General features: G+C 40.3%; 1 protein-coding gene across 2 annotated transcripts in view; it reads left to right on the top strand.

The window, feature by feature from the left end:
- TMTC1 (transmembrane O-mannosyltransferase targeting cadherins 1) overlaps positions 1 to 26227 on the top strand; it is a 624031-nt gene that overhangs the window by 465835 nt on the left and 131969 nt on the right. For both annotated transcript variants that reach the window (XM_049625225.1, XM_049625224.1), the window contains exons 6-7: positions 2044 to 2125; positions 4497 to 4600. In XM_049625225.1, coding sequence (XP_049481182.1) covers positions 2044 to 2125; positions 4497 to 4600 — 186 coding nt within the window. The remainder of the gene's footprint in view (positions 1 to 2043; positions 2126 to 4496; positions 4601 to 26227) is intronic.

Genomic DNA, 26227 nt, shown 5'->3' with positions numbered 1-26227 from the left:
GGGACACTTTATAAATATCACTCCCTGAAATAACCATTGTAGTGAGCTTTCAGTGAAACAAAATGCAGAATTTGGGAATTTGCCTAAGTTTAACATTGAAAAAAAAAACAACACCCTAAACCCTACGGTTTGTTGTTTTATAGAGAGGAAGCCACTTCTGACTTTTAACACTGTGCTAAAATAAAGCAGCAACAGAGGGAACCTGAGAAATGAAGCTTCCAAGAGCAGACCAATCCAAGAAACACTTTTTCATTCATATGTGTCACAATTTCAGGCCTCCCCAGCACCTTTTTCCTTCCCGCATTGCTATTCCCTCCCTGCTGCCATTTACATTACATCCTGTAAAGGAACAGCAGAAATATCCAGGTTGATCTTTGTTGAGTCATCCTGAAAATGATAGTAATAGTGGAGGCAGAGCTGAGACAAGACACTTACCAGTGCTTTGACCTTTTTGGAATCATAGATCCAGTTGACACTAAAGATCAAAGCCAAGGATTTTGCTTCAGAGAAATGCACAGATGAAAACATACACAAATCTTGTGTCCAGATTCAGGAGGTGGTGGACTCCCTTAAGCCTATTTTGGGGACATTAGTGATGCACCTGTGTTGTGAGAGCAGACAGTATCCCTGGCCGTCCTCCTTGCCAAGGTTTAAGTGCAGTGCTTGGGGATGGATCCAGTCCAGATTTTGCTAAAAGCTGACTCTAGTGGTTTTTTTTGGGCTCACCTCATTTTCTCCACTCATTAAAAACTTGAAAGGTCAGATCCACAGCTGTTTCTGAACCAGGAAGAGGAAAAGGAAGCAAGAAGAGAGGACTTGCTTCTGAGTGACATTATAGTACCTCCTTGCAGTACCATTTGGACATATTTGGATATATATGTTTTATAAGCAGTTGTCAAGATAGACGCTTTTTTGTGATAGTAACCCACTCAGGCCTTATAAAGGGATCTCTCTCCAATAGAATATTGGGGATATTGGGAATAATGGGAATATTCCCGTTGTGTAAAGGGACCTCATTCAAGTGCAGATTTTAAGAGATTCTGGGAAGAAATACTTTGAAGAGAAATTGGATTAAGTAGGGTAAAAGAAAAAAATGAAAAAGGGTAGGGAAAATAAGGATGAGGTGGGAACTGCTTCCTGGATTACATGATTCGATTTGACTTGTTTCCTTCACTTTGTAGATTAAAATACAGAAATTTGCATGTAGGTGAAATGACTTGCTTTAGGTTTTTGCTTGGGGTTTGTTAATAACTTTCTGTTGGTTTCCCTTTCATGGTCTTTATTAAAACCAGCCAATCATGTGCCTTATATGTGGAAATATGGAGCTCCTACTTTGTACAAGTGAGTGAGCTGTGGCAGACGCAGAGTCCTTATAACTTCCTGCCCCTCTAGAAGTTGACATTCTTGTAACCTAGTTTGGTTCCAGAGGCCATAGGCAGGTGAGAAAATTGCCCACTGCATATTGGGGAGCTGTGATCCCACCACTGATGCTGACTACCTTTGTTACCTTGGGTAAATTTCTTAACTTGGGCAACCTTGGCATCCTTTATTTTTTTAGGGGTAAGATATTTGTGAGATATTTTGTAGGTTGAAGATGTAGTGTCTCTCAAATTAAATTAAATAGCTAAACTCTTAATTTGTTTAAGATCATCCCTTTGACCAGTGTAACCCTATATTTGCCAGAATGCCTGGGTTATTTGGGTAGATGGGCTAGTAATATTCATAGCTGACAGTGCTAGGTCCTGCTCCATTTATTCTTTCATTTTTGCCCACAGCTTTTCTGTGGAGTAGATATTACTACTATCCCCCTTTTTATAAGTGAGGAAAACAGATGTGCAAAGAAGTTAAGAAACTTGCTCCAGGCCTTCCAGACAGTAAGCAGCTGTGGGACTGAAACCCAGGTGGTCTGACTCCAGGAGCCATGCTCTTAGCTATGATCCTTTCTAGTCTTTTCTCAAGCTATGACCTATTCACATTGAATGGAGAACATTATGTGTGGTGGACTCTAAAACTTACTTAATTTTTTTTTCTGTCCTGTTTCAGGTACTTGACAGCAAGGACCAATAGAAATTTCCTGCTTACCATGAGGCCATTCTTAAAAAGGGCCACTTTGGTCATAACTTATGTAAGTATAGATATGCTTCTGAAATATCTGATAAGAAGTGTTTTATTTTAACTTGGCTCAGAGACATGATCCAGATTATTTAATAGAATCAGCAATATATTCGAACAACATGATGTTAGGCTCAAAGAGTTTACATGCCATAAATGTTACAACGCCTTGGAAGGTATGTATGAAAGCCTTCTGGGAATATGGTAACTCAAAGACAGACCGGATGAATTATAGTATTTTATGAGTCCCTTTCAAGGTGCTGATCCTGAATTGTCTCAGTAGCACAAACCTGGCTGTATCAGTTATCTATTGCTGCAAAACAAACCACCCCCAAACTTAGTGGCTTAAAACAACAACCACATATATTTACCCTGAATGCTTTAGCTTGGACAGCATCTAGCTGGATGGTTCTAATTGCTCATCATGATTTTTGACTGGGGTTGCACAGGCAGGTTCTTGTAGCTGTCAGCTGGGTGAGGTTGTCTGTCTGTGGTATCTCCTTCTCTAGAGTCTCTCCCTGTGACCTCCCTCCAGCAGTGTAGCCAGGACTTTTTTTTTTTTTTTTTTTTTTTTTTTTACAACATGTCAATTGGGTTCTAAAAGAATGAGCCAAAAGTTGCAGGACCTCTCAAGGGTGAGGCCCAGAACTGATGCAGTGCACTTTCTACAACATTGTCTTGGTCAATGCAAGTCACAAAACCAACTTAGATTTAAGAGGAGGGGCAGTTGGCTTCATTCTTGATGAGAAGAGCAGAATGTACATGCAAAGGGGGCAGGAATTTTTGGTGGCCATCTCTGGTGACAGTCCCAATAATTATTTTCTTACATTCTTGGATTCAAGAATTCATGATTAGGAGATCAGTCTGTTATGCCACTGCTGTCTCCCATAAATTTCTGTCAAAATTTATGATAAATTTTGATAGGAAACTTACAAAAAAGTCTTTGAATTGTAATGTCACCAATTAATGTGATTTTATTCTTGATGCTAAAGCGTGTTTATGGAAGAAGAGTATGGAAAATTTCAATGAAGGTGGAGAGCCTTGACTGGACAGTCTCAACAAAAGGGACAAAACATTTCTCTAAAGTGTTCCCTAGTATCTTTGCACAGAGCTAGGATGATTCATCACTGGTTTCAGAAGTGATTTATTTTCTTAGAATTGTATGGGAATGCAAGTAATCTGACATCATTGGAGGGATGAAAGTTGTAAATTATTAATCCCTTTGTTCTTTTAAAAATTTATTATCAAAGCCCTTTCTACTATTTATCTTCCTACTCTTCTTGTTTAATTATCACGGCTTTTTTCCTCTTCATAGTATTTTAGGGAATTTATATTCTTTCAGGATACTTGTGCTGTTACATTTGTAGTTGATATTTTCCATTATAAAGCCTGTAAGAATTTAACTTCAGTTTGAGCAGGACATTGCGAGTGTTAAGACGATTTTTAATTGGCTGCCTAGGCATTGTTTACTGTTGGCTATGCTTTTGGCTGACACCATACTTTTATTTTAGGATTTTAGATTTGAGGTTATTTATATAAAAGATATTTATAAAGGAAGTCAGTGATATTCATGGGGAAAAAAATCCAGCCTTAACTACCTCCAAAATTAATCCTTTAGCTTTTTTATTCAAGCAAAGGTTTTCCTCTGACTTTAATAAAAACAATGTAATTAGTCCTGTTGAAATGAGAAGCATCTGGAAGGCCTGTTTGGGCGAACTCTCCTCCCCACAGAAATGTCTCTCCTTCTGGCTTTCTTATTCACCTTGGCAACAGGATAGCACCATTTAGTGATAGAATTCCAGCGGGTGACACAAAAGCTGTGCCCCGGAATTTGTTGAAATAACCCTTCATGAATGTTCTCCTTCAGGGCATTGGAGGGTTGGAACACTTCAAATGTGTTTATCCAAAACCCAGCAGTATTGTTTATTGTATTTTAAATTAACTTTCATGGGGCTGTTCAAATGGAACGGTTAAGAAAGCGGTTGGACAAGACATAGATTCAACTCCTGGATCTTGCAGTTTATTAACTGTGGGATTCTAGGTAAATTACCTGGAAGCCTCAGCTGTCTCATCTACCTCTAGGTTCTGTGAGGCCGCAGGGAAGATGGAAACTCTTTAGCTCAGTGGATAACAGCTGATAAATGCTTGCTACTGACAGCTGTAATTAAGAATTTGCTTGCCTCTCCCTCAACACCTTCATTGTTTATACTCTTCTCCTTACCCAGCTGTTCCCATCTTGCGTACTCATCTTGAGTGTTAGGATTTTATAGAAGTGCTCATTATGAAACAAAATATTTGTAAAGCATCTGGAAGCGTCCTCCAGAAAGGTGGGGCTTACGCCCAACGAGCAATGACTTTCTTACCAAACCTCCTTTTCTTTGAAGGTGATTGTCGTTTTGTACTTCCGTCTGTGGATAATGGGAGGATCTATGCCCCTCTTTTCAGAGCAGGATAATCCAGCTTCATTTTCGCCTTACATTCTTACAAGGTCAGTAAACATATTTTTTTTTAACTTAACGTGGTACTCATTCAATTGTTTTAAATAGTCTTAAATGAGAGTTTGCCTTTGCCTTTTGAGGAAAGAAGGGTTGTATTCCATCCTGGGGGTGGGGGGGAAACTACTATTCATACATTTGGAATTTGTTTCAGTGGGTGGTGCTGTGTTGCCAGGCTTATTGCTACTGTTCCCATATTGGTATGTATTTGGCTCTTCAGCAAGTATTTTGTTGAGCACTTATGATCAATGGCAAATGTCTACTGAGTGGCCTATATGGCAAATGTTACAGAACAGTGCACCGCCAAGCCTATAGAGGTTGACTGAGTATTAAAACTATTTGTAGAATCAGTGGAGAGGTTGAAAGTGGAAAACAGAAATGAACGATTTTTGCTAAGATAGAGCAATTCTATCACACTATTTGTCTTTAAGAGATTTAGAGATATTGGATTAAGAAGTGATGTTGATCAGGGGATCTGATTTATTGAAAAGGTTTTTAATTCCTTACCTGTTCAGTCAGCTGTGGTGTCCTGCTAAGGCTTTCAGATATAATTATATTTGGCAATTTTCATAACTTTTCTTCAGGATATATTGCTGCTATTACGTTAAAACATTAAGATGCACCGTTATTAAATTTTTATAGTTTTATATATACCTTTTCACATATAATATTTTCATAATAGTAACCTTCACTCTTTTTGTGTTTGCAAAGACACAATAAAACTTAAATTAAACCTTGACCTATTGCCCATTTGGCTTACTTGTATCTTAGGGACAGCACATTGTTGGATTCTGTTTCTCTGCCGGGCGGTTATCTTTGCTTTATTTGACTCATTTATCTAATTTGTTTTAATTGATACATTTCTACTTGCTTTGCCTTTTATGTTTTTCTTTATTTTCTTCTTTTTCAAAGACAGTTTCCCTTTCAAAAAAGATAACTTCCAATTTGATTAATCCGTTTTTACAAAAACATTATGTCACAATTGTTTCTATTTACTTCTGTCATGTATTTATATTAAAGAATCTTGACTCTGCCTTCAGAAATCATATGATATCCAGCCTCGAGTGTTGGCTTATCTCTTCGAGGTAGTCTGGAGCCTTATACATTATTGTTTATACCTTATCTTTTTAAAAACGTTGTTGTTTGATTAATCATGACATCTTTAACCCACTTTTTATTAATGTTGCAATCTACTTGTCCTTTTTAGTTCTCCCTGGCTTTCAAAATTTCTGGGATCCCTTTGTGGATATTTTTAGCTCACTGATAAATTGTTTCAGTTTCTGTACCTCCTTAAATAGCTACATTGACCTACAGAACAGAAGGTTCTGAACTCACCAACCAATTATTTCATTCCTGTCTCTGTCATCAGTAAACAAGTGCCTGCCCCACGGTTCTTAGTGTCAGGACAAGGTGCCTTTGGTCTCTGACTCACTGCTTTCCTACCTGTACTGCTTAGCTGCCGGTTGCATTTTTTATCTCTTCTGGTGGCAGAAAAAAATTCTTTGGTGGAACCTCTGGCAAAATTAGTACCTTGGGCCAGTCACTTGCCAGCTTCTGTCTTTCACTTTCAAGGCATATGTATCCTTTTTCAGAGGGATCTGATACATATTTCATTTAGGACTTTATATGACTCCATCTAAGTGACTGTTCTCAGGTGATTCAATCAATATGTGATAGAACACAATATCCTCTTTTTTTTTTTTTTTTTCTTTCAAAAAACATATCTTTCTGTTTTTGTGTTTCATGCTTAAAATACATAGAAACCCAGGGACATTTCAATGACAGTTCCTCTAAATGGCTTTTCACATTCCTCTAAGATAGCTGCATTATAATTGTCTCTTTTGAGCATCCAGAAAATTGTCTTTAATTCCTTTCTCAAGTAAGGTTTCTATTCTGCTTGAATAATTGTTTGAACTCTGGTAGGCTGATGATTCTTAAATTGGATTACCTTGGTCTGTTTCCTAGTCCTGTTGGTTTTTCTTTTCTTCTCATTAGCTGTGCAATTTAGCTATGATTTGGCTGGCTCTGTGAGCCCGTCATTACTAATCACAGGTTTGTCATTCAGCTTTGTCAGTCTGTCTCATTAATGCCTCACCTCTTTCACTGGGTTTGTAAATTCCAAACAACTTTTGTAGCATCTTTGCTTCCATCTTGCAAGTATTTTATCTTTTAAAGTTTCTATAATAACTTATTCTATTATCAGGTGAGAGTTTTCAGACTTTTTCTTTAATAATTCCTATAGTTACTAATTCCATGTAGTTTTAAAAAAATCCTAATAGTTTTAAGAGTTGCTTGGTCAAGTTTTCCTTTGTTTCAAATGATTTCCTGTGACTTTATAGTTCTGAGATTCCTTCAGTTTGCTTGTTTGTTTGTTTTATTTCTTTATTTTGAGAGAAAGAGAGAGCACAAGGGAGGGGCAGAGAGAGGGAGAGAGAATTTTGGGCAAGCTCAATCCCAGGAACTGTGAGATCATCACCTAAACCTAAGTGTCAGACGCTTAACCAACTGAGCCACCCAGGCACCCCCCCTTCACTTTTACATAATCTATTTCCATGTAATTAGCCAGGAGGAAATACCCTGTCATTTTCTATTTACCAACACTGGGATGCAAAATCATTGTGGTTTGCTCTTGAGAATAGTTTGTTAAAAATTATCAAAGATGAGGGAATAAGACAACAGATGACTGTGTGACATTTACTGTAATGTAAGACATTGTCTAACAAACCTAGAGGAATACAACTTTGATTGACTTATTTATATCTATACTACTATATTTTACAACTCTGTCAACTTAGAACTTAACATACAGAAATATGATAGCAGTGATTATTTCTTTTCTCTCTAGTAGGAAATAAGGCTTCAAATGTTACAGTTTTATTGCCTTGTAGGACATTGGACAAACTTGTATCTAATTTACCAATCTCATTCCTTTTTGTTTTTCATGAACATTGTAACACTAGTTTTTCAAATTTAATTTGTATATATTGATATAAGTATACATATATATGCATAATAACAGCTTTGCACTGTTATGCCCAGAATTCGTGATCCCCAAAGACCGCCAGGGAGCCGAGTCCGATGTAAAAGCAAAAGAGCCTTTATTCGAGCTAGCTCGAGCTCAATCCCCTACCTGCACCGACACAGCGGTGAGATACCTGGGAGAGAGAGCCAGTTTCAAAAGGACAAAGGTTTTATTGGGGCCTAGGGGCAGTTGGTGAGGTAATGGCTGTGGCCTCAGCCGATTGGCTGGGGAAGGGTCAGAGTCCTGTTAGGCAGGTGAGCGGGAGGTTACTCAAGGGGAGGAGGCGTGGTCAAGGTGAAGGACACAGAACAAGATGGGGTTGGCCAGTGTAGGCCCTCCCTTTCAGCAGAGGTACAATTTTCATGGCATACAATTCACCTATTTAAAGTATACAATTCAGTGATTTTTGTTATGCTCACAGAATTGTGCAACCATCATCAAAATCAATTTTAGAACATTTTCATCTCCCCAGAAAGAAACCTTATATCCTTTAGCTGTCCCCCACTCCTAGACAACTTTTTGTCTCTGTTGAGTTACCGGTTCTGGATGTGTCATACCAATGGAATCAAATAATCATGGATCTTTTGTGACTGACTCCTTTCACTTAGCATAGTGTGTTCAAGATTCATCCATGTTGTAACTTGTATTCATACTTGATTCTTTTTTAATTCCCCAGTAATATGTCATTATATGGGTATGCCACTTTTTAATTTTTCCTTTCATCTGTGGGCATTTGGGTTGTTTGTACTTTTTGACCCCTATGAATAATGCTGCTGTGAACATTCATGTATGAATGTTTGAATGTATGTTTTCATTTCTCTTACACATGTACCTAGGAGTGGGATTGCTAGGTCATATGTATTAACTTTGTATTTAACTTTTTGAGGAGCTGCCAGACTATTTACCAAAGCAGCTGCACCATTTTACATGCCTGCAGGGCTTATGTGAGGGTCTAGTTTCTCCATATCCTCACCAACACTTGTCTTTTTGATTATCTTTCTGTTGTTTTAATTACAGCCATACAAGCAGGTATGAAATGGTATCTCATTATGGTTTTGATTTGCATTTTCCTAATGGCTAATGATGTTGAGCATCTTTTCATATGCTTGTTGGCCATTTCTGTATCTTCTTTGAAGATGTGTCTATTCAGATTCTTTGACCGGTTTTTAATTATTTTTATTATTGAGGCATTTTATTATTTTATTACTGAGTCTTTTTATTACTGAGCTGTATTAGTTTTCTATATATTCTAGATATAGATTGCTTACCAGATATATGATTTATAAACATTTCCTACCTTTCTATGGGTTGTTGTTTCACTTTCTTGATGGTGTCCTTTGAGCACAGATGTTTTTAAATTTGATGAAATTCAGTCTATTTTGTTTTTGTTGCTCATGCTTCTATCTAAGAAGGCTTTGCCTAACTCAAATTTTCTTTTAAACTGACTTTATCAAGTTTCTGGTTCCCTTATTAAAAAGTTATACACACCTTTATTTTCATTGTGTATTTGTATGAGGATTAAGGTTTTTAAAAATATTTTGAAAACCGTACATTGGTACAGTTTATGTTAACAGTAGTTTGGAAGCCATTTAGAATTTGACTTCTTACACCTGATCATTGGGCATGTCAGAGCACAAGGTAAACTGATAAAGAATTGGAGGATCATCATTATCACGATACACTGGCAATGAGGCTCTTAATTTTTCGTCTTTCCATTTTAACCCAAACATTCAGATTGTATTAGCTGTCAAGAATTCTGTGTGACTGATCAATAACTTTTTCAACTCGTAGTTAATTGAGATTGTGTGGATCAGTTGAATGGCATGAGATTGAATTAAATGTTTCTACCTTAGGCCTGAGAAGAAAAGTGTAAGAATTTAAAGAATGGAGGAGATACTGTAGTTTGATTGCACAGCTTTCTCTGGACAAGCAGATTCCCCCAGGCACAATTGTCCAAGCCAAATAACCTAGTAATCATGACTGACTACTACCTTCCTATTATTCCTCACCTCTAAGCCATCACACAGTCCTGTCCCTTTGATCTTAATGTTGCTAGAATTTCTTTACTTACATCCACCCCTGCTGCTGCCATTTTCATTAAAGTCCTCATGGACTCTCTCCTGTATTACTGAAATCCTTGTAACTTGTCTCTCTTCCTACAGTTTGCTCTCCTTGGATCCATCTTCCACACTATTTCCAGATGGTATTTCTCACTGGCTTGCTATTTTAAAAGTCAGTGGTTTCCTGTACCTCTAGAATAAGCAGTAGGAATTTGGCCATAGCTATTCTCTTCAGGCTTATCTCTTGGTACCCCACCACCTTCCTCCCTAACCTTAGCCATTAACTATCCTAATCTGCTTCAGTTCCTTAAATGCAGCCCTGCCTTTTACCTCAGTCTTTTTACATGGTGCTTTTCCAGTCCTATAATGCCCTTTCCTTCATTCTTTAGCCATTGTTGATTCTAGATCTTGCCAGAACCTTCTTACCTCCAAATCTTGGCCACATATTTTTTGTGTCTTATTACACTTTACTTTATGGACTATTTACTAATTTTTATTTCCCACTTAAATATATGTTTCTCAAGGGCGGAGACCGTATCATATTCCTTTGGATCTCCAGCATATTAGCCAGTGCTAAGCCCAGGGCAGAGCCACAATAACTTTATTGTATAATAGATGAAGACGTGATTAAATCTACTCTCATATGTCTGTTGCATCTGTAAACATGATACCTACATTTACCTTTCTGCCTCTAATGGCCACTTCAAACCACCACCTCTGGATTTATCCTTGCCTTGCTTTTTGGCATTAAGACATTTTCAGCTGGATATGCCTTTGTACACTCCAATATGGAAAACGTAGTCTTACTCATTTTATCATAAGGCATCGTAGAATAACTCTGCTCCATCATGAGAATGACCCATAGAGTGTAATGACATATTTAAAAATGCATGTGATTATGGAACCCCAATATCATGTTGACTCTTCTTTGAGATTTAAAGAAAATTGGCTCAAGTCTTTTCCCACCTGCTGGGTGTCCATTATTACCCTCTCCTGATTTTTAATCCTTCCCAAGAACCTTATCTTTTCATGGGCATTTCCCATTTCCTTTTCCTTTTCCTGCTAAACTTCCCACCTCACCCATGTTTTACTGCCTGTGGCCATTCTCATTTCCTTTTCTTGTGCCAACCAAGATAGAGATCATAGACCTTTCACCTTAATATCCCCTGAAGTAATATCCACTTATGTAAGGCATTTGCATATAAGAGATTTTACTGAAATGTGAGGACAAGTGAGCAGAACTATATTGTAAAGCCATACACAAATAATTTATAGTAGACATCGTTGTATGACAGAATCCTTCAGCTACTCCTCCCCTGGGGAGTTCTCATTGACTTTTTTCATCAGGTCTCTGGTCTCAGTTATATATTATTTATTATTAGTCCTACCTCTTGCCTACTATTCCCTATTCTTTTCTTCCTCCCTGCAAATTTCTAATAATTTCTTATACAACCCTAGACTGCATAGGCCATCTCAGACTAAATCATCTCTGAAACCATATATACTGATGTAATAGTAAGCTCCAAAATGGAAATGGCTTGACGTTGAGAAGGTTTAGTCTTTGATCATAGGGAGATGGCTGTGAATTCTGCCGCTCCCTAGGGAAGCTCTCTTCCTAGTGCAGCCCCTGGGTTTTACGCTGCTTGCATTTTAGAGTCCCACCATCTGGAATGACTATGTCAGTGTAGGCAGAAGAAGAGAGAGTCAGAGGGTCCCGTACATCTTATGTTGAAACTTTCAAATACATAACAGTAGAGACTGCTGTAACAAACTCCCATGTTTGTTCCCATCACCCAGTTTCAGCCTTTATCAACTGTGTTCAGCCTTGTTTCATCAAACCCCCCACACTTACAACCCCTCTCCATTTTCCCCAACCATCACCAAACAGTTCTGAGACCAGTCCCACATATAATGTCAATTCAGTTATCATTATTTCAGTGTGTAGTGCCTCTAAAACATATTTTAGTCCATTCAGGCTGCTCTAACAAAATCCCATAGACTGGGTGGCTTTTAAACAACAGAAACGTATTTCTCTTAGTCCCAGAGGCTGGAAGTCCAAGATCAGGGCACTAGCATGATCATATTCTGGTGAGAGCCTTCTTCCTGGTTCCTAGTCCCCTCCTGCTCACTGTGTTTGCTCATGGTGGAAGAGGTGAAGGAGCTCTGTGGCATGTCTTTTATGAGAGCACTAATCTTAGCTCTTTTTTTTTTAATGGTTATTTATTTATTTTGAGAGAGAAAGAGTGCACACAAGTGGGGGGGGGCAGAGAGGGAAAGAGAGAGAGAGAGAGAGAGAGAGAAAGAGAGAGAGTCCCAAGCAGGCTCTTCTCTTCCCCGTCAGTGTAGAGTCTGACATGCGGCTCTGTCTCACAAACCGTGAGATCATGACCTGAGCCACAATCAAGAGTCAGACACTTAATTGAGCCACCCAGGCACCCCAGGGCACTAATTTTATTTCTAGGGACTCTACCCTTTTGATCTAATCAGCTCCCAAAGGCCCCACATCCTAATACCATGACATTAGGGATTAGGTTTCCACATATTACTTTGGGACGGGGGTGGGGTTCACCCAAACATTCATACCCTAGCAATAGAATGTCTTTAAAAATATAACCACCAGGGGTACCTGGGCGGCTCAGTCGGTTAAGCGCCCGACTTCAGCTCAGGTCATGATCTCACACTCCATGAGTTCAAGCCCTGCGTCAAGCTCTGTGCTGACAGCTCAGAGCCTGGAGCCTCCTTTGGAATCTGTGTCTCCCTCTCTCTCTCTGCCCCTCTCCTACTCATGCTCTGTCTCTCTCTGTCTCTCAAAAATGAATAACTGTTAAAAAAATTTTTTTAAATATAACTACCGTATCTTAATGATATCCTAAAAATATTGTCATTAATTCCTTAGTATCATCAGGCATTCATTTAGCCACATACCTTATCAATATCATTTAAGCTTCAAGAGATTCATGGCACCTGTGCCCCAGACAACTGCAGAGGTACTGGGAAATAGAGTCTCCTCAGTACTCAGGGGAAGGAGAATTAAACAGACTTAATGAGTACATAGCTTTGTGTCTGATATAACCTGTGATGGTATTTTCTTAAAAAAAAGAAAAGGAAAAAAAAATCAAAAACATGTTAATAACATGTTCTTTACCCCCCCCCCCCATAATCGTGTATCCATAACGATTCTCAAGCATGTTTCCTGAACCACTACAACAGAACATCTCAGAGTCTTGGGGCCCTCACAGCCCCCCATCCGTTTCCTGTTTGCCTGTGACATCTGTTTCCCAGGCTAAGCCCAACCCATTCATGAAGGCTCAGGTAAGTGCTAGCTGTTGCAGGAAGGTTTCCCTGATAGAAAACTCATATGACTGCCCACCTCCCACAGCCTGTACACTTAGTTATTTCTACCAGAGTGTGAACTGCTTCAGTAAGATTGCTCCTTTCTTGACATTTAGGACCTGGTGTGTTGACTTAGAAGGGAGAGGGAACCTGGAGCCTGGCAGCTTTGCAGTGGGAGCATTTGTCAGAGGAATAGGTCTAGGGTAGGTGGCTGGGGTGACCTCGGGGCTGGTGTCTTCCATTCAAGAAGAGAGGTGACCACTTCACAGAAGTAGGTATCAGGAAGTTGGATAGGAGAGTGTTCTAAAAGCAGACTTGGGGTATGGAATAGTTTTGCTCATAGCCCTGTGAGCAATGGCTGCCTTGGTGACTCCTAATGCTATTTCATTATCTTACTAGGCTTGAGCTCGGAGCCTGGCACAAAATCAATCTTGAGTGTATTGTTGAGTGGATGAATGGTGGTCCTGGTTATAGCACCCAGTGAAAGGAGTGAGCCTCGTTGAGGTGCCTTCTGAGGAGATTGTTGCACACCTGGTAGTTCCCTTCAGGAACACGAGAAGTGTGGTTGTAATTATCAGTTGCAGCCTCCCCCCAACTCAATGCCTTGTTCAATTTTCTGTTTTCAAAAATATCTGTAAGGGTTTGTTTACTTGTAACTTCGTACAAACAACAAAATGTTTCCTTGAGAATGATGGGATTTATGCTGTGGGGTATCTGGTCAATTTGCGTGATTACACATAACACAACAATACAAATACAGCGTGGTGGCTCTGGCATTAATTTTCATCTCCTTCACTGTGAGGTGGTGAAGCCCTTAGCCAGGAGTGTCTAAGGGAACTCGCTCTGTGGGACCCTCTGTCCCCCTCCTGTTTGTCAGCTTGGCTCTCCTACTTAACCTCCTGTGCTTTCACAGTTCTTGCACTTTGAACGTCTAGAAAGCTTGGCTATAGCTGTGACTTTTTAAACCACTTTATAGTTCAGGAAATTTTGCCTTCTTATGTCCAAATCCCTCCATCCCTCCCATCCCACATGGAATTTCAGTGGGAACAAGGGCCAGAAGGTGAAAGAGAGGGAGTAGAAACAAAAACACATTCTAAAACAGAGGGACAAGAAATAAAAATAAAAATAAAAATAAATATCAGGTTAGTGATTTGGGAAATTTGAGGTTGGAAAATTTTGTGATTGGATTTCAGAATGGAAAGTGGCTAGAGCCAAGGATTGAGTTATGTGTTTGTAGCAAGAATCCTGAAAGAAAAGTTGAGTATGGGAGAGGTGAAGGATGGGGCTGAGGGCCAGTGTGATGTCTAGATCTGCACTGGCCACTACAGGAGCCACGAGTCACATGAGGGTACTGAGCACTTGACATGTGGCTAATCTGAATTGAAATGTGCTGTGATTAGATAAAAGTCTATGTAGGATTTTGGAGATGAAATCCTGTAAGAAAAAAAGAAAGTACAATATAATTTTTATATTGATTATATGTTGAAATGATACTTTGAGTATATTCATTGAACAAAATATATTACTAAAATTAATCATGCTTGATTTTACTCTGTGTAAATTTTACTCTCATAGAAAATTCAAAATGATGCATGCTTCTTTGTATTTCCGTTGGGCAGCCCTGGCCTAGAACCAGCACTGGGTCTCTTCCGGAGGTCTCTTCCTCACAGGAGGACAAAGGATGGGTGGGGTGGCGAGGAGTAAACAGCGTGTGGAGCCCACACCACACACTCCACAGCCTTCCTCTGCCTCTGGTTTGGGTGGTTTCTTTCAATCTGCCAGCTCAGCTGATTCTGAATGGTGGGAGGATTTGTACTGTACTCCACCTTTGAGTGTGAAGGTTCACTTAGAATTTGAGTCCCATCTGAACAAAATGTCCTTTAGAACCCAAGACCGTGGACACTTATGATGCTTCTTGTAAATTACCACCGAAAATTGTGCCCTGACTGCAGCCATCCAGGGCCTTTATGATTGTACTCCAGCCGGATTGCCAAACCTGCATGTGTCTCCAAAGCACCTGAGAATCACACTGAAGTATCAATTCTGGGGTTGATTCTGCTTCAAATGCCCTAAGATTCTGCTTCAGTGGTTTCAGTGCACTTGCATTTGAGAAACGATGGAAGAGGTTTTCGTGCAATTTGTTCCAGCACAGAATTGTCTTTTGGCCCAGGATTTACTCATCTGTTTACGGAAGTCTCTTCAGAAATGTGATACTTCGACATTCAATCTTGTAAATCTTGGATTAAAAATAAGAACAAAAGCCTGAGATAAGTATGGCTTCTGCATAGGGCTGGAGCCTGCGGAAGAAATAACATAATGATCTGCTATTAAGGCCCCTCTTGGTGGCTCCTGCCTAGTAATTGGTTTTCCATCCACAGACTGGAAGGGGACAGGAGGTAAAGCCATGTAGACTTGATGGAGGAAGTATTGCCTTTATAATATTGTAAATGATTGTCTTTCAAATCCAGGAAATAGATAAAATGGGATTTTCAGTGAAAGAATATAAAGGCCCCCTATCAGCATCATGTATTTTCATGAAGTGTGGTCCTGGATAAGCAAATAGAATGTATCTACTTAAGTGGGTAGATCTGTTTCTGCTGTTCAGAAACATAGACAAAGGCTTGTATTACTTTGTAGGAAAACATCAAGATACAAAATAATAAGATGAAGGTAGAACTCAGCATCTTCTTTCTAAAGAAGCTTCTTTTTTTCTCTTTCCATTTTTTCAGTTGGTAGTTTTAAATAGGCACAAACAAAACCTTAGGTTTTGATTGTTACAGTCTTAGGGCACTATGCCGTCCTAATCTTTATAGCTCTCTCTAATGTAAGGGCTACTTCATAATAAACTCTGAACAAATTGAATTAAAATTTAAATTATCATTTTAAAATGCATTGTGTGTTCCAGGTGAGCTATGCAAAATGAGATGCTCTGTTCTTGGTTTAGCAATTAGCAGGGCCTTGTTTTTAGAAGGTCTTTTTTATTTTTTTTTATATTTTTTTTAACGTTTATTTATTTTTGAGACAGAGAGAGAGACAGAGCATGAACGGGGGAGGGTCAGAGAGAGAGGGAGACACAGAATCTGAAACAGGCTCCAGGCTCTGAGCGGTCAGCACAGAGCCCGACGCGGGGCTCGAACTCACAGACCTCGAGATCATGACCTGAGCTGAAGTCGGCCGCTTAACCGACTGAGACACCCAGGCGCCCCTAGAAGGTCTTTTTTAAATGAAACTGTGTGTGTGTGTGTGTGTGTGTGTGTGTGTGTGTGTGTTTTAAAATGAAACTGAAGTCATTCTGATATTTAAATCAGTGATTACCAAACTAGGGTGAATATCAGAATTACCCAGAGAAGTATTTACAAGCAAAGCCTTCTAATTCATGTCACAGAAATTCTGAAAGAATTAAGTGGGTAAGAGAGTCTTGATCTGACCAGCAGCCTAAGTGGTTCTGGAGGCAGGTGTGTCGCCCTCTTTGAAACCCTCAGGTGTAAACTATGTCCTCTGTGGTTGAAGACCTCTCTGCAAGGAGACTCTTGTCTCCATTATGGATTTTGTATTACGTTCATAGAAAGTAGCTTTTTTTTAGGTTGCCTGGGGGGCTCAGTCAGTTGAGCCTCTGACTTCAGCTCAGGTCACGATCTCGCGATCTGTGGGTTCGAGCCCGGATGGGGCTCTGTGCTGACAGCTCGGAGTCTGGAGCCTGCTTTGGATTTTGTATTTCCCTCTCTCTCTCTGTCCCTCCCCTGCTTGTGCTCTGTCTCTCTCTCGCGCATGCTCTCTCTCTCTCTCTCTCTCAAAGATAAGTAAACATTAAAAAAAAGAAAGTAACTTTTTGGGATGAAAGAGGTTATCAAGGCTTTGAGAGTAGTTTTCCCAAGTGAAATGGCTCTATGTAATAGTAGTTGACCTAATTTATCTTGGACTCTGGAATGAAGGAGAGAAATACAAGGAAGAAGAAAGGGTGGCAGCCAGAAGGGGCAGCTTATGGAGGTAGCCCACGTTACCTCTAGGTTGTTGGAAATTGTTGGTCTGGATCACTTATTGATACTTCACTATAAGGGGCTCTTGGGTGGCTCAGTTGGTTAAGCTTCTGACTTCAGCTCAGGTCATGATTTCACGGCTCATGGGTTCGAGCCCCACATCAGGCCCTGTGCTGACAGCTTGGAGCCTGCTTCAGATTCTATGTCTCCTTCTGTTTCCCTCCCTCCCCGACTGAGTGAGCGACTGCTCGCTCGCTCTCTCTCTCTCTCTCTCATAAGTAAATAAGTAAACATCTAAAGACACACCAAAAAACTATACAAGTCTTTGGGCATCTGACTCTTGATCTCGGCTTGGGTCATGATCTCATGGTTCATGAGTTCGAGCCCTTTGTCAGAGCCTGCTTCGAATTATTTCTCCTCCCTTTGCCCCTACCCCACTCATGCTCTCTCTCTTTCAAAATAAATAAATAAGCAGAAAAAAAAAAAATAAATCTACATAGTGTTTCCATTATAATCTTAAATCCCTGAGAAGCTGATAAAAATTAAAGAAACAGTTCTCTTCTTTTTTCCTAACATTAGAACATAAAGACAAAAATTGCTTTTCATAATGAGTAAAATGCCAAGCCTCAGCTTTTTATGTAAGGATTCTATTTCTTGCTGTGTGGTGCTCTGACAAACATTTATATCAGTGCAGTCATCTGTTTACTGTGCTGTAGCTGGGATCACACACTGGTTTTAAGTTTTTGTCAGCCCTGCTTTAACCAAAAGTTAGAGTTTTGGTTGTTTGTTTGTTTGTTTGTTTGTGTTATATAAAAACTGAAGTTCCTCTGGGCTTCACTGTTCAAGAAATAAGTCAGGGTCTCAGGCAGGCTCTTCTCCATGAAACGCCAATATTTGATCCATTATATCTCCTTTCTGTTCTCCCTGTTAATAAAGATGTGCTAATGGAAGACTGTATGATGCAGGGAGGTGGGGGTGGGGGTGGGGTGTTCCATGTGAAGTCCCCAAACAGTGTCTTGTGTATAGGCTCTGCTGTGGGGTTGCTGCAGGACACTGAACAAGTCACAGCCTCCTTTAGGCTGTTTCCCAACTGCAAAAAACGAGGGTAATACCCACTTCATAGAGATTGTGTTGGGATCAGCTAATCCTTATATGCAAATACTTTGAGAACTAGAAAATGCTGTACATGTTTAAGGGAGTTTTAATGCTATTGGATGTGGTTCATTAGTATACCAACAGAATTCTTGTATGGAAATCTGGAAATCTATGCCTGCTGCATAGTAAGCAGTTAGTACATGTTTGCTCAGTGGAAGGCAAACCTGTGCTCCATGAGAGAAAGCATGTTGGTTTGAAATAAAGGTGTTTGTTAAATGCTTTACAGAAAGAAACAGACCTTAGGTAAGAAATGAACCAAGTATTTATTTTGCAGAAGGTGTTACTTACTTCTTTTAAATGGGTGTACGGGTTAGAAGTTGTTGCTGACAGTTTTACATGTTGAAATTCATTTTTTCTATCCTGATGAAGCTGCCTCTGCTAATAAGATAACTGTATTAATGGCACATTAAAAAGGTCAGAGAGACTTAATGACATTTCAGATTCACTTTATCGTTTATCCATGGTAACATGAGTTCTCACTTAAACTATATTCGTTGCAGTTGAATGTAAAATAAGAAAATGTAAGGCTGGCATCTCTTTTTAATGATGCTTCTGTGGCAAAGGAGAGGAGGTGTGTTTAGTCATACATTCCTCACTATTTGATGGTATGCCATGAGCTATGCACTGAGGGGGTAGGGAGACACAAAAGCAGAATCTCCAGTTTGGACCCTTTAGCTACATACCTGGACAACTAGAAACCCAGCAGGTATCTTTGTAGGACCATAGAAAACTGTGTGGTTGCCTCAGGCCAAAACCAAAAGTATAAAACGGGAATATTTTCAGATTTTTAGGTATTATTTTAATATCAGGTTAATGTTTTAAAACCCACAGAATCCATCCATTTGAAGAGCTAGGTGCAGGAGAAATAGCTACCCACAAGACACAGCCCGGTCCCCCAGGAGCTTCTGCTTTGCTGAGAAGACAGGCACGTGAACAGGCAGTTACCGGGCAGTATGGGGAGTATGTGGGATGGCAGTTTGTGGGAGCACAGAGAGGGACCCACCTGGCCTAGCAGTGGGCTGTGACAGGGCAGGTTTGTCAGAGGACGTGACATCCTCACTGGGACTGGAAGGGTCAGCGGGGGCTGGAGTTCAGCGACTTGTAAGAGTTGGTCCCAGAAGGTGAGGGGAGTTGACAGGCACTGCTCTCAGGACCTGGACACCAGAGAGAGAGCCGTGAAGACTGTAGTGATAAGTGTGTGAGGACAGGAGAAAAGGAGAAGGGGCTGCCCTTTTGACCATACTCCAGCCTCAGTTCCGAGCGGGTGCAAGAAGCCCTCATGTGACAGAGGGAAGCAGGGCAGCCGTGAGGAAGGCCTGTGGCCCAAAGGGAGGGTAGGGTGCTGCCCTGCTTTCCCGTAGGCACCTGGTTTGGGTTTGTGAGAAGCCTGGTTATACTCTTACTTTCCTGTCTTTAGATTCTTATGCGAATTTAAAAAATAACCCTACCGTAAATTGAGGTGCTTTGATTAGACCATTGGTTCTTTTAATACAGGAGAACTTTAAAAATAAAACACAAGAAGGTATGAGTCATTTGGACCTCTTTTCTGATTCACCATTCGGAAATAGGCTTGCTGTTTCTCTTCCCAGGTGCTGAAGCAACAAGTACTGAGTGGTACTGCTGCTGGGCCTTGGTCCCAGAATGCCTGGAAGGTCCTGGCACCTTCTACTCTGCTGTTACGGAGGAGCAAGGGGATGAGGGGACAAACCACCATCTACATAGTCCATGTTGCTGGGGTTGCCTTGTGGCTTTCTGCCCCAGCCCTGTGTCACAGGGGCCAGGTCCTCCTTCCAGTCACCCTGCCCTTGTCTGTAGATGATTTCCTTGATTTCCTTTTCTTCAGTGTCTTCTGTTTTTGTTCTGTATTTTGGTCTGTGTTACGGCCTTGATCCCTGTTGTTGCACTCATTCTTGTCGCTGAATAGATTTCCTTTGAATGGGTATACGACAGTGTATGTATATGTCCATTTTATTGTAGATGGATATCTGGTTATCTCTGGTTTGGGGCTATTAAGAAGAGTTGCGAGCAATGTAATAAATGTCTTTTGGTCAACATCTGTCTGCAGTGCTATTGGGTATGAACTCTGGAGTAGACTTGGTTGATCATCCGTGCATTTATTATTAGGCTTTCACGAAACTCCCTGCAGTTCTCCAAAGTGGCTTCATCAATTTACAGTAGTTTTTCAAAGTTCCAGTTTCTGCACATCCTCCCCCAACACTGATGTGATATTTTTCATTTTAGACATTTTAGCTGGAATCATTTTATAATTTTTTATATTACACATTTTTAATTCTACTTTAGTGTGACCCATATTCTTTAAAAAAAAGTTTTTTGAATGTCTGTTTATTTTGAGAGAGAGAGAGAGAGAGAAAGAGAAAGAGAGATCGTGCACAAGTGAGGGAGGGGCAGAGAGAGAGGGAGACACAGAATCTCAAGCAGGCTCTGGGCTCTGAGTTGTCAGCACAGAGCCTGATGTGGGGCTTGAGGCCATGAACCATGAGATCATGATATGAGCTGAAGTCTGACACTTACCTGACTGAGCCACCTAGGAGTCCCAATGTGATCCATATTCTTTTTTTTTTTTTATTTATTTTTGGGACAGAGAGAGACAGAGCATGAACGGGGGAGGGGCAGAGAGAGAGGGAGACACAGAATCGGAAACAGGCTCCAGGCTCTGAGCCATCAGCCCAGAGCCCGACGCGGGGCTCGAACTCACGGACCGCGAGATCGTGACCTGGCTGAAGTCGGACGCTTAACCGACTGCGCCACCCAGGCGCCCCTGTGATCCATATTCTTAACTCTCTGCAGAAAGTGTCATGTTCATTTACAACTTGAAGCCATTTGGTGGCCCTGCCTGGACTCTCTGTCTCCCATCTTTCCACTTATTTAAATTCTCCATAGATTCTAGGATGTCATTTAAAAAAATTTTTTAATGTTTTTTTTATTTTTGAGAGAGAGACAGAGACAGAGCATTAGTGGGTGAGGGGCAAAGAGCGAGGGAGACACAGAATCCAAAGCAGGTTCCAGGCTCTGAGCTGTCAGCACAGAGCCTGACGCAGGGCTCGAACCCACGAACTGCAAGATCATGACCTAAGCTGAAGTCGGATGCTTAACCTACTGAGCCACCCAGACCCCCTTAGGATGTCATTAATCCTTTGTTTTTCATTAATCTCTCATTTCTTAGAACTCCATTGAAATTGTACCTTTATATTTCACAATTACTCAGCCATGTAACGCGTGTTTGCATTCTTACTACCAATGCTGAATGTCCTCCTTTGGAGGGCAGGGGACTAGATCTTATTACCCTTTGGCACCTAGAAAAGTGTACGGAGTAATTAGTCAACATTTATGAAATTCCAGTGAGGATGTCCTGTCTATGGAGAAGGGTGGTACAGGAAGTGGCTTTCTTTGGCTAGTTCTGGAGAAGGTAATAGGTAGGAGAAGATCCTAATGATAATAATAAGCCGGTTATGCCTGAAAAAGGCCTGTTGTTACTGCTGGGGCACAGCAAGACCGTGGAGACCCTTTTGAAGCACCAGGGGTAATTCAAGAGTTGAAAATAGGGGACAGTGTAGGGACAGGTAAGACGGATCACCAAAACCTGGGGGCTAGAGGCACAGTCTGGTCAATGAGGGGTATCACTGTGGTGGTAGAGGTGGTTTATACTGACACTGGTATATCGACAGTGTTAGCCAGTGTCCTTCCCAGGAGGACTCTGTGTATACAGTAGGCACAATGTCCTGTACTTATGAAACAATGGAAGGGCTTTTTTGGTGAATGAGAAAGAAAGATCCTTGGAGCAGTAACATTTTATATAAAACAAGCAAGGGCTGTATATTTGTGCTTGCGATGCATGATTTTTTCATCTGTACCTATCATACACATCTTCCTAGGATAAGGAATTATGTTAGGCTCGTGTTATTTCTTAGCCAAAAAGGTTTTTTCGAAGGCAAAGAACAGATTCCAGGTATGTTTTTGCCCTTACAACACTCTCATTTTTTTCTTGGTGAAAATGAAGATTTACATTTTCAGGGCCACCCAGTTTCCTTTGGTGCCATTTGATACATGCCAGCTCCCCCAAAGCCTTTTCTTCCCTTTCACATATGTTTCCTGGCTTGCCGATGCAACTACATGACTAAATTGTTCAAGCTGAATCCCTGTGTATTCCATCCATTTTGTTGGCAAGATATTCTAGCAGCTTTCCTCCTGTTAGCAGCATTCGTGGTAGAAAATTGGTGAATAATTCATTTTGGTTTTGCTCCTGCTTTAAAAAAAGAACCCAACAGGGCAGAGATATTCAACAGATTATTTCATTTTTAAAATTTTAGCAGAAATAAACAAGATGATTAGTTTAAAATGTAATTCATAGTCAGTGAGTTAAAAGACTTGAGTTGCTGATTACAGCTAGTTCAACTAGCCCCCTAAAATGTAATTAGCTTTTGGCATGATTCCAAATGGCTTCTTTACACTTAAATTTGCAAAAAATTTTCTGACACTGTTTCAGTATTTCAAATAGTTTTCAAAGAGTTTACTAGCAACATTGATCTGAATTCATATGCACTAGGTGATGTCTCTTGCGTTTCTGGAGACAATACATATGTATTAAAAGGGGTAAGTTAACAGTGTTGACCTTCCTAGTGTTATAGGAGGGTAAGTTGCTTTTAGGTTTGTGGTTTACTTTACTTTTTAAACGTATTTGGGTTGTAGCCTGTGTAAAAATATTTTTTTTTAAAAATCCAAGTTACAATACTGAGATTATAACTGAAAAAATATTATTTATTATTTCTTTTCTGTTAATATGGCATTGCAAGTCTAGAAAATATAAGAAACTGAAGACAACTTGCAGGGTAAGGCCAAAATGTGAACTTCACAATTTAAATACAAATTTCCACATTAGCACTTACAGTTATTCCTTCAAGCTGCCGTTAGACATAAGAAAGTATTCTTGTTGCAATTCTGTTGCCTTTTTCCACGAGTTAAAAAATAGTTGTTATTATGGATAATATCAAATATGTACAAAAGTAGAGCAGAGGGCATAAAGAGCCTCTACACACCCATTAACCAGTTTCAACAATCATAACTCATGGCCAATCTTGCTTTATTCCTACCCCCACCCTCTTCTGTGCCCTTGCCCCCAGTCCTTCGTTTTGAAGCAAATCCCAGACATCATCTCATTTCATATGGATATATTTTAGTATGGGTTTCTGAAAGGTAAGGATCCTTAAATTATATAACCACAATACCATTATCACACTTTAAAAATTAACAGTGATTCTCTAGTATCATATTTCCAATCAATGCTTCAAGTTTTCCTGCTCATAAGTGGGTATTTTTAGTAATGGTTTGTTTGAGATAGCATCTGAACAATGTCTGCACTTTGTTTGATACATCTCTTATATCTCGTTTAACTTTTTTTTTTAAATGTTTATTTTTGAAAGAGAGAGAGACAAAACATGAGCAGAGGAGGGGCAGAGAGAGAGAGAGAGAGAGAGAGAGAGAGAATCCAAAGCAGGCTCCAGGCTCTGAACTGTCAGCACAGAGCCCAATGTGGGGCTCGAACTCATTAACCATGAGATGCGTGAACTGAGCCGAAGTCAGATGCTTAACTGACTAAGCCACCCAGAATCCCTCTTATGTCTCATTTAACTTACAGATGCCCTCTTCTTTCTTCCCTCCTTCCCCCCACCCCTGCCCCTACTACAATATATTTGTTGAAGAACCTGACATCATTTGTTTTGTAGAATGCCAACTTTCTGGATTTGTCACATTGCAGCCCTGTGGCATTACGTAACGTGTTCTGGTGTTCTTTGTATTTGATGTAAACTGGTAATAAAGGGCTTGCTCAAGTTTAATTTTCTTTTCTTTCTTTCTTTCTTTCTTTCTTTCTTATTTTTTTTTTAGACAAGAATACTTCATAGGTAGTGACATATGTATTCATCAGGAGGACATCTGGATGTTAATCTCCCTCTCTATGATGTTAAAATTGGTTAGTCAGCTTTAGGCACCTCATTTATCCTGATCCATCCATTATGAAGTATCCTATCAGCTCGTCACCTAATAATTTTAGCAGCCATTTATAATCATTGCTGCTAATTATTATATCAAGCAAGAGAGATACCATTTTTAAAAGTAATTTTTAAGACCTGGAGAGTAACTGAATGACAAAATGTTGTGATTTTCCTAAGTTTGATGGTTCTGCCTTCTCTTTTAAAGCCAAGTCACAGAGAATCTTTCCTAAAGTAAGAAGTAGATTGCATCAGCTTAGAAGCTCTGTGAAAAAACAAAGCCCAAAGTGACCCAATCATCCTCCTGTGGAGTTAGTATTCTCTCAGGAGACAGTTTCTCAGCCCCAAGCCTAAAAGGGATAAGGCAGTATTTTTGTTTTTATTTTTGTCAAATAACAAAGCTTGGACTTCATCAAGCTTTCAGTGTATACTGCGCGATTTGTACGTTAACATTTTATTAAAAATACCAACAGAGAGGAAGGGGTTGGAAAACACCATTGGAATATCCCCACTCTTTCAACCCAGTTCTCTGTTGGGGTTTGAGTGTTGGGGCAATGAGTAAAGCCTCATCCCTGAGCCTCACCTGGCTATCATTGATGACTTTTTTACTGCCAACTTTGGAGGGAAAGGAGGAAAGGGAAGAGGATGAGTTGGCAGGGTCTGAGAAGGCTGTTTCCAACCAGTAGCTACTTGCTGAGAGGAATTCAAGATGAAGTAATCCTCTACTTTGGAAGCTAACTTAGAAGTTATTTGAGCTAATCTCTTTGCTAATCTAAGAATCTCTCCAAGAGTTCAACAACTGACAGAAGACTTACCTTCACATTTTATACTGTTTCAGTGCTCATCTCATTCTGCTTCTTTAATTTTGTATATCTTGTTTTCACTACTGGATTATATATTTTGTGAAGACAAGGAATATATCTAATTATTCTATTTAACCCTATTTAATATAGGGTGTCAAGCAGAAACACAGTGGTTAAAGCAGTGAAAATAGATTTTATTCAGTAACTCAGCAGGGGAGAGAGCTGAGTGCCATTCTCAGTTGTGCAGAGGTGATTGGGCATTTTAGAGGGAAAGTGAGAGAGCAGGGCAAGCTGGGACTCAGAAGAGGCCAAGAAGTGGAAAATTACAAAGGAATGGTCATCTAAGTGCATTTAGGCTGGCTGTGTCTGCTGGCTGGCAGTTATCCTCTTGCAGACACAAGGAGGCAGGCCCTCTCCTTCCTGATGATTGCATTTTAAAGGAATGGCTCTCAGGTCCTTGAGAAAGACTTGTGAGTTGTAGGAGATACGTATTCACAATTGTGAACCCTTTGGAGAAAATGATCTGAGACAGAGAGGTCAGAGGCCTTTCGTCAGGTATCAGCTAGAGCCAATAGTAAATTCTCCCGATGGCATTGAGCTTTCTCAGGCCACGGTTCTAATGGGGGGCAGGGGTCCTCCTGGGATGAGCCTCACATCGCTAGACGCCACGCTGGAGTTTGGTGTCTCCTGGTGCACAGGTTTGCGTGAAGTTTGTGGTGTGCTGAAAGTTCTGCAGTTCTCAAGGGTCTAGACCACCACTTAATGAGTTTGTGTTGACTGAACACATGTAAATAAATTCAGGTTTTGTTTTTTTTTAATAAATTCATATTTATTTTTATTTTTATTTTTTTTTAACGTTTATTCATTTTTGAGACAGAGAGAGACAGAGCACGAATGGGGGAGGGTCAGAGAGAGAAGGAGACACAGAATCTGAAACAGGCTCCAGGCTCTGAGCTGTCAGCACAGAGCCTGATGCGGGGCTCGAACTCACGGACCGCGAGATCGTGACCTGAGCTGAAGTCGGCCGCTCAACCGACTGAGCCACCCAGGCGCCCCAATAAATTCACATTTAAATCAATTCCATTTCCTCTACCCTGAAAAGGAATGGGGTCAGTTGGAATGCTTTTCACCTTCTCTTAGTGCCTAGACACAGCCAGGAGACCGGAGCACCACCTGCGTTTGTTATCTTCCTTCCTTCCCTGGGTCTAACTGGCCGTTCTCCTTCGCAGGGATGATGGCTGTACTTCCCTTTTCTTGAAGCCTAG

Source organism: Panthera uncia, chromosome B4 (assembly GCF_023721935.1).
Source record: "Panthera uncia isolate 11264 chromosome B4, Puncia_PCG_1.0, whole genome shotgun sequence".
NCBI lineage: Eukaryota > Metazoa > Chordata > Mammalia > Carnivora > Felidae > Panthera > Panthera uncia.
Note: the sequence above shows the minus strand (reverse complement) of the source record. Positions and strands in the feature narration are given on the sequence as shown.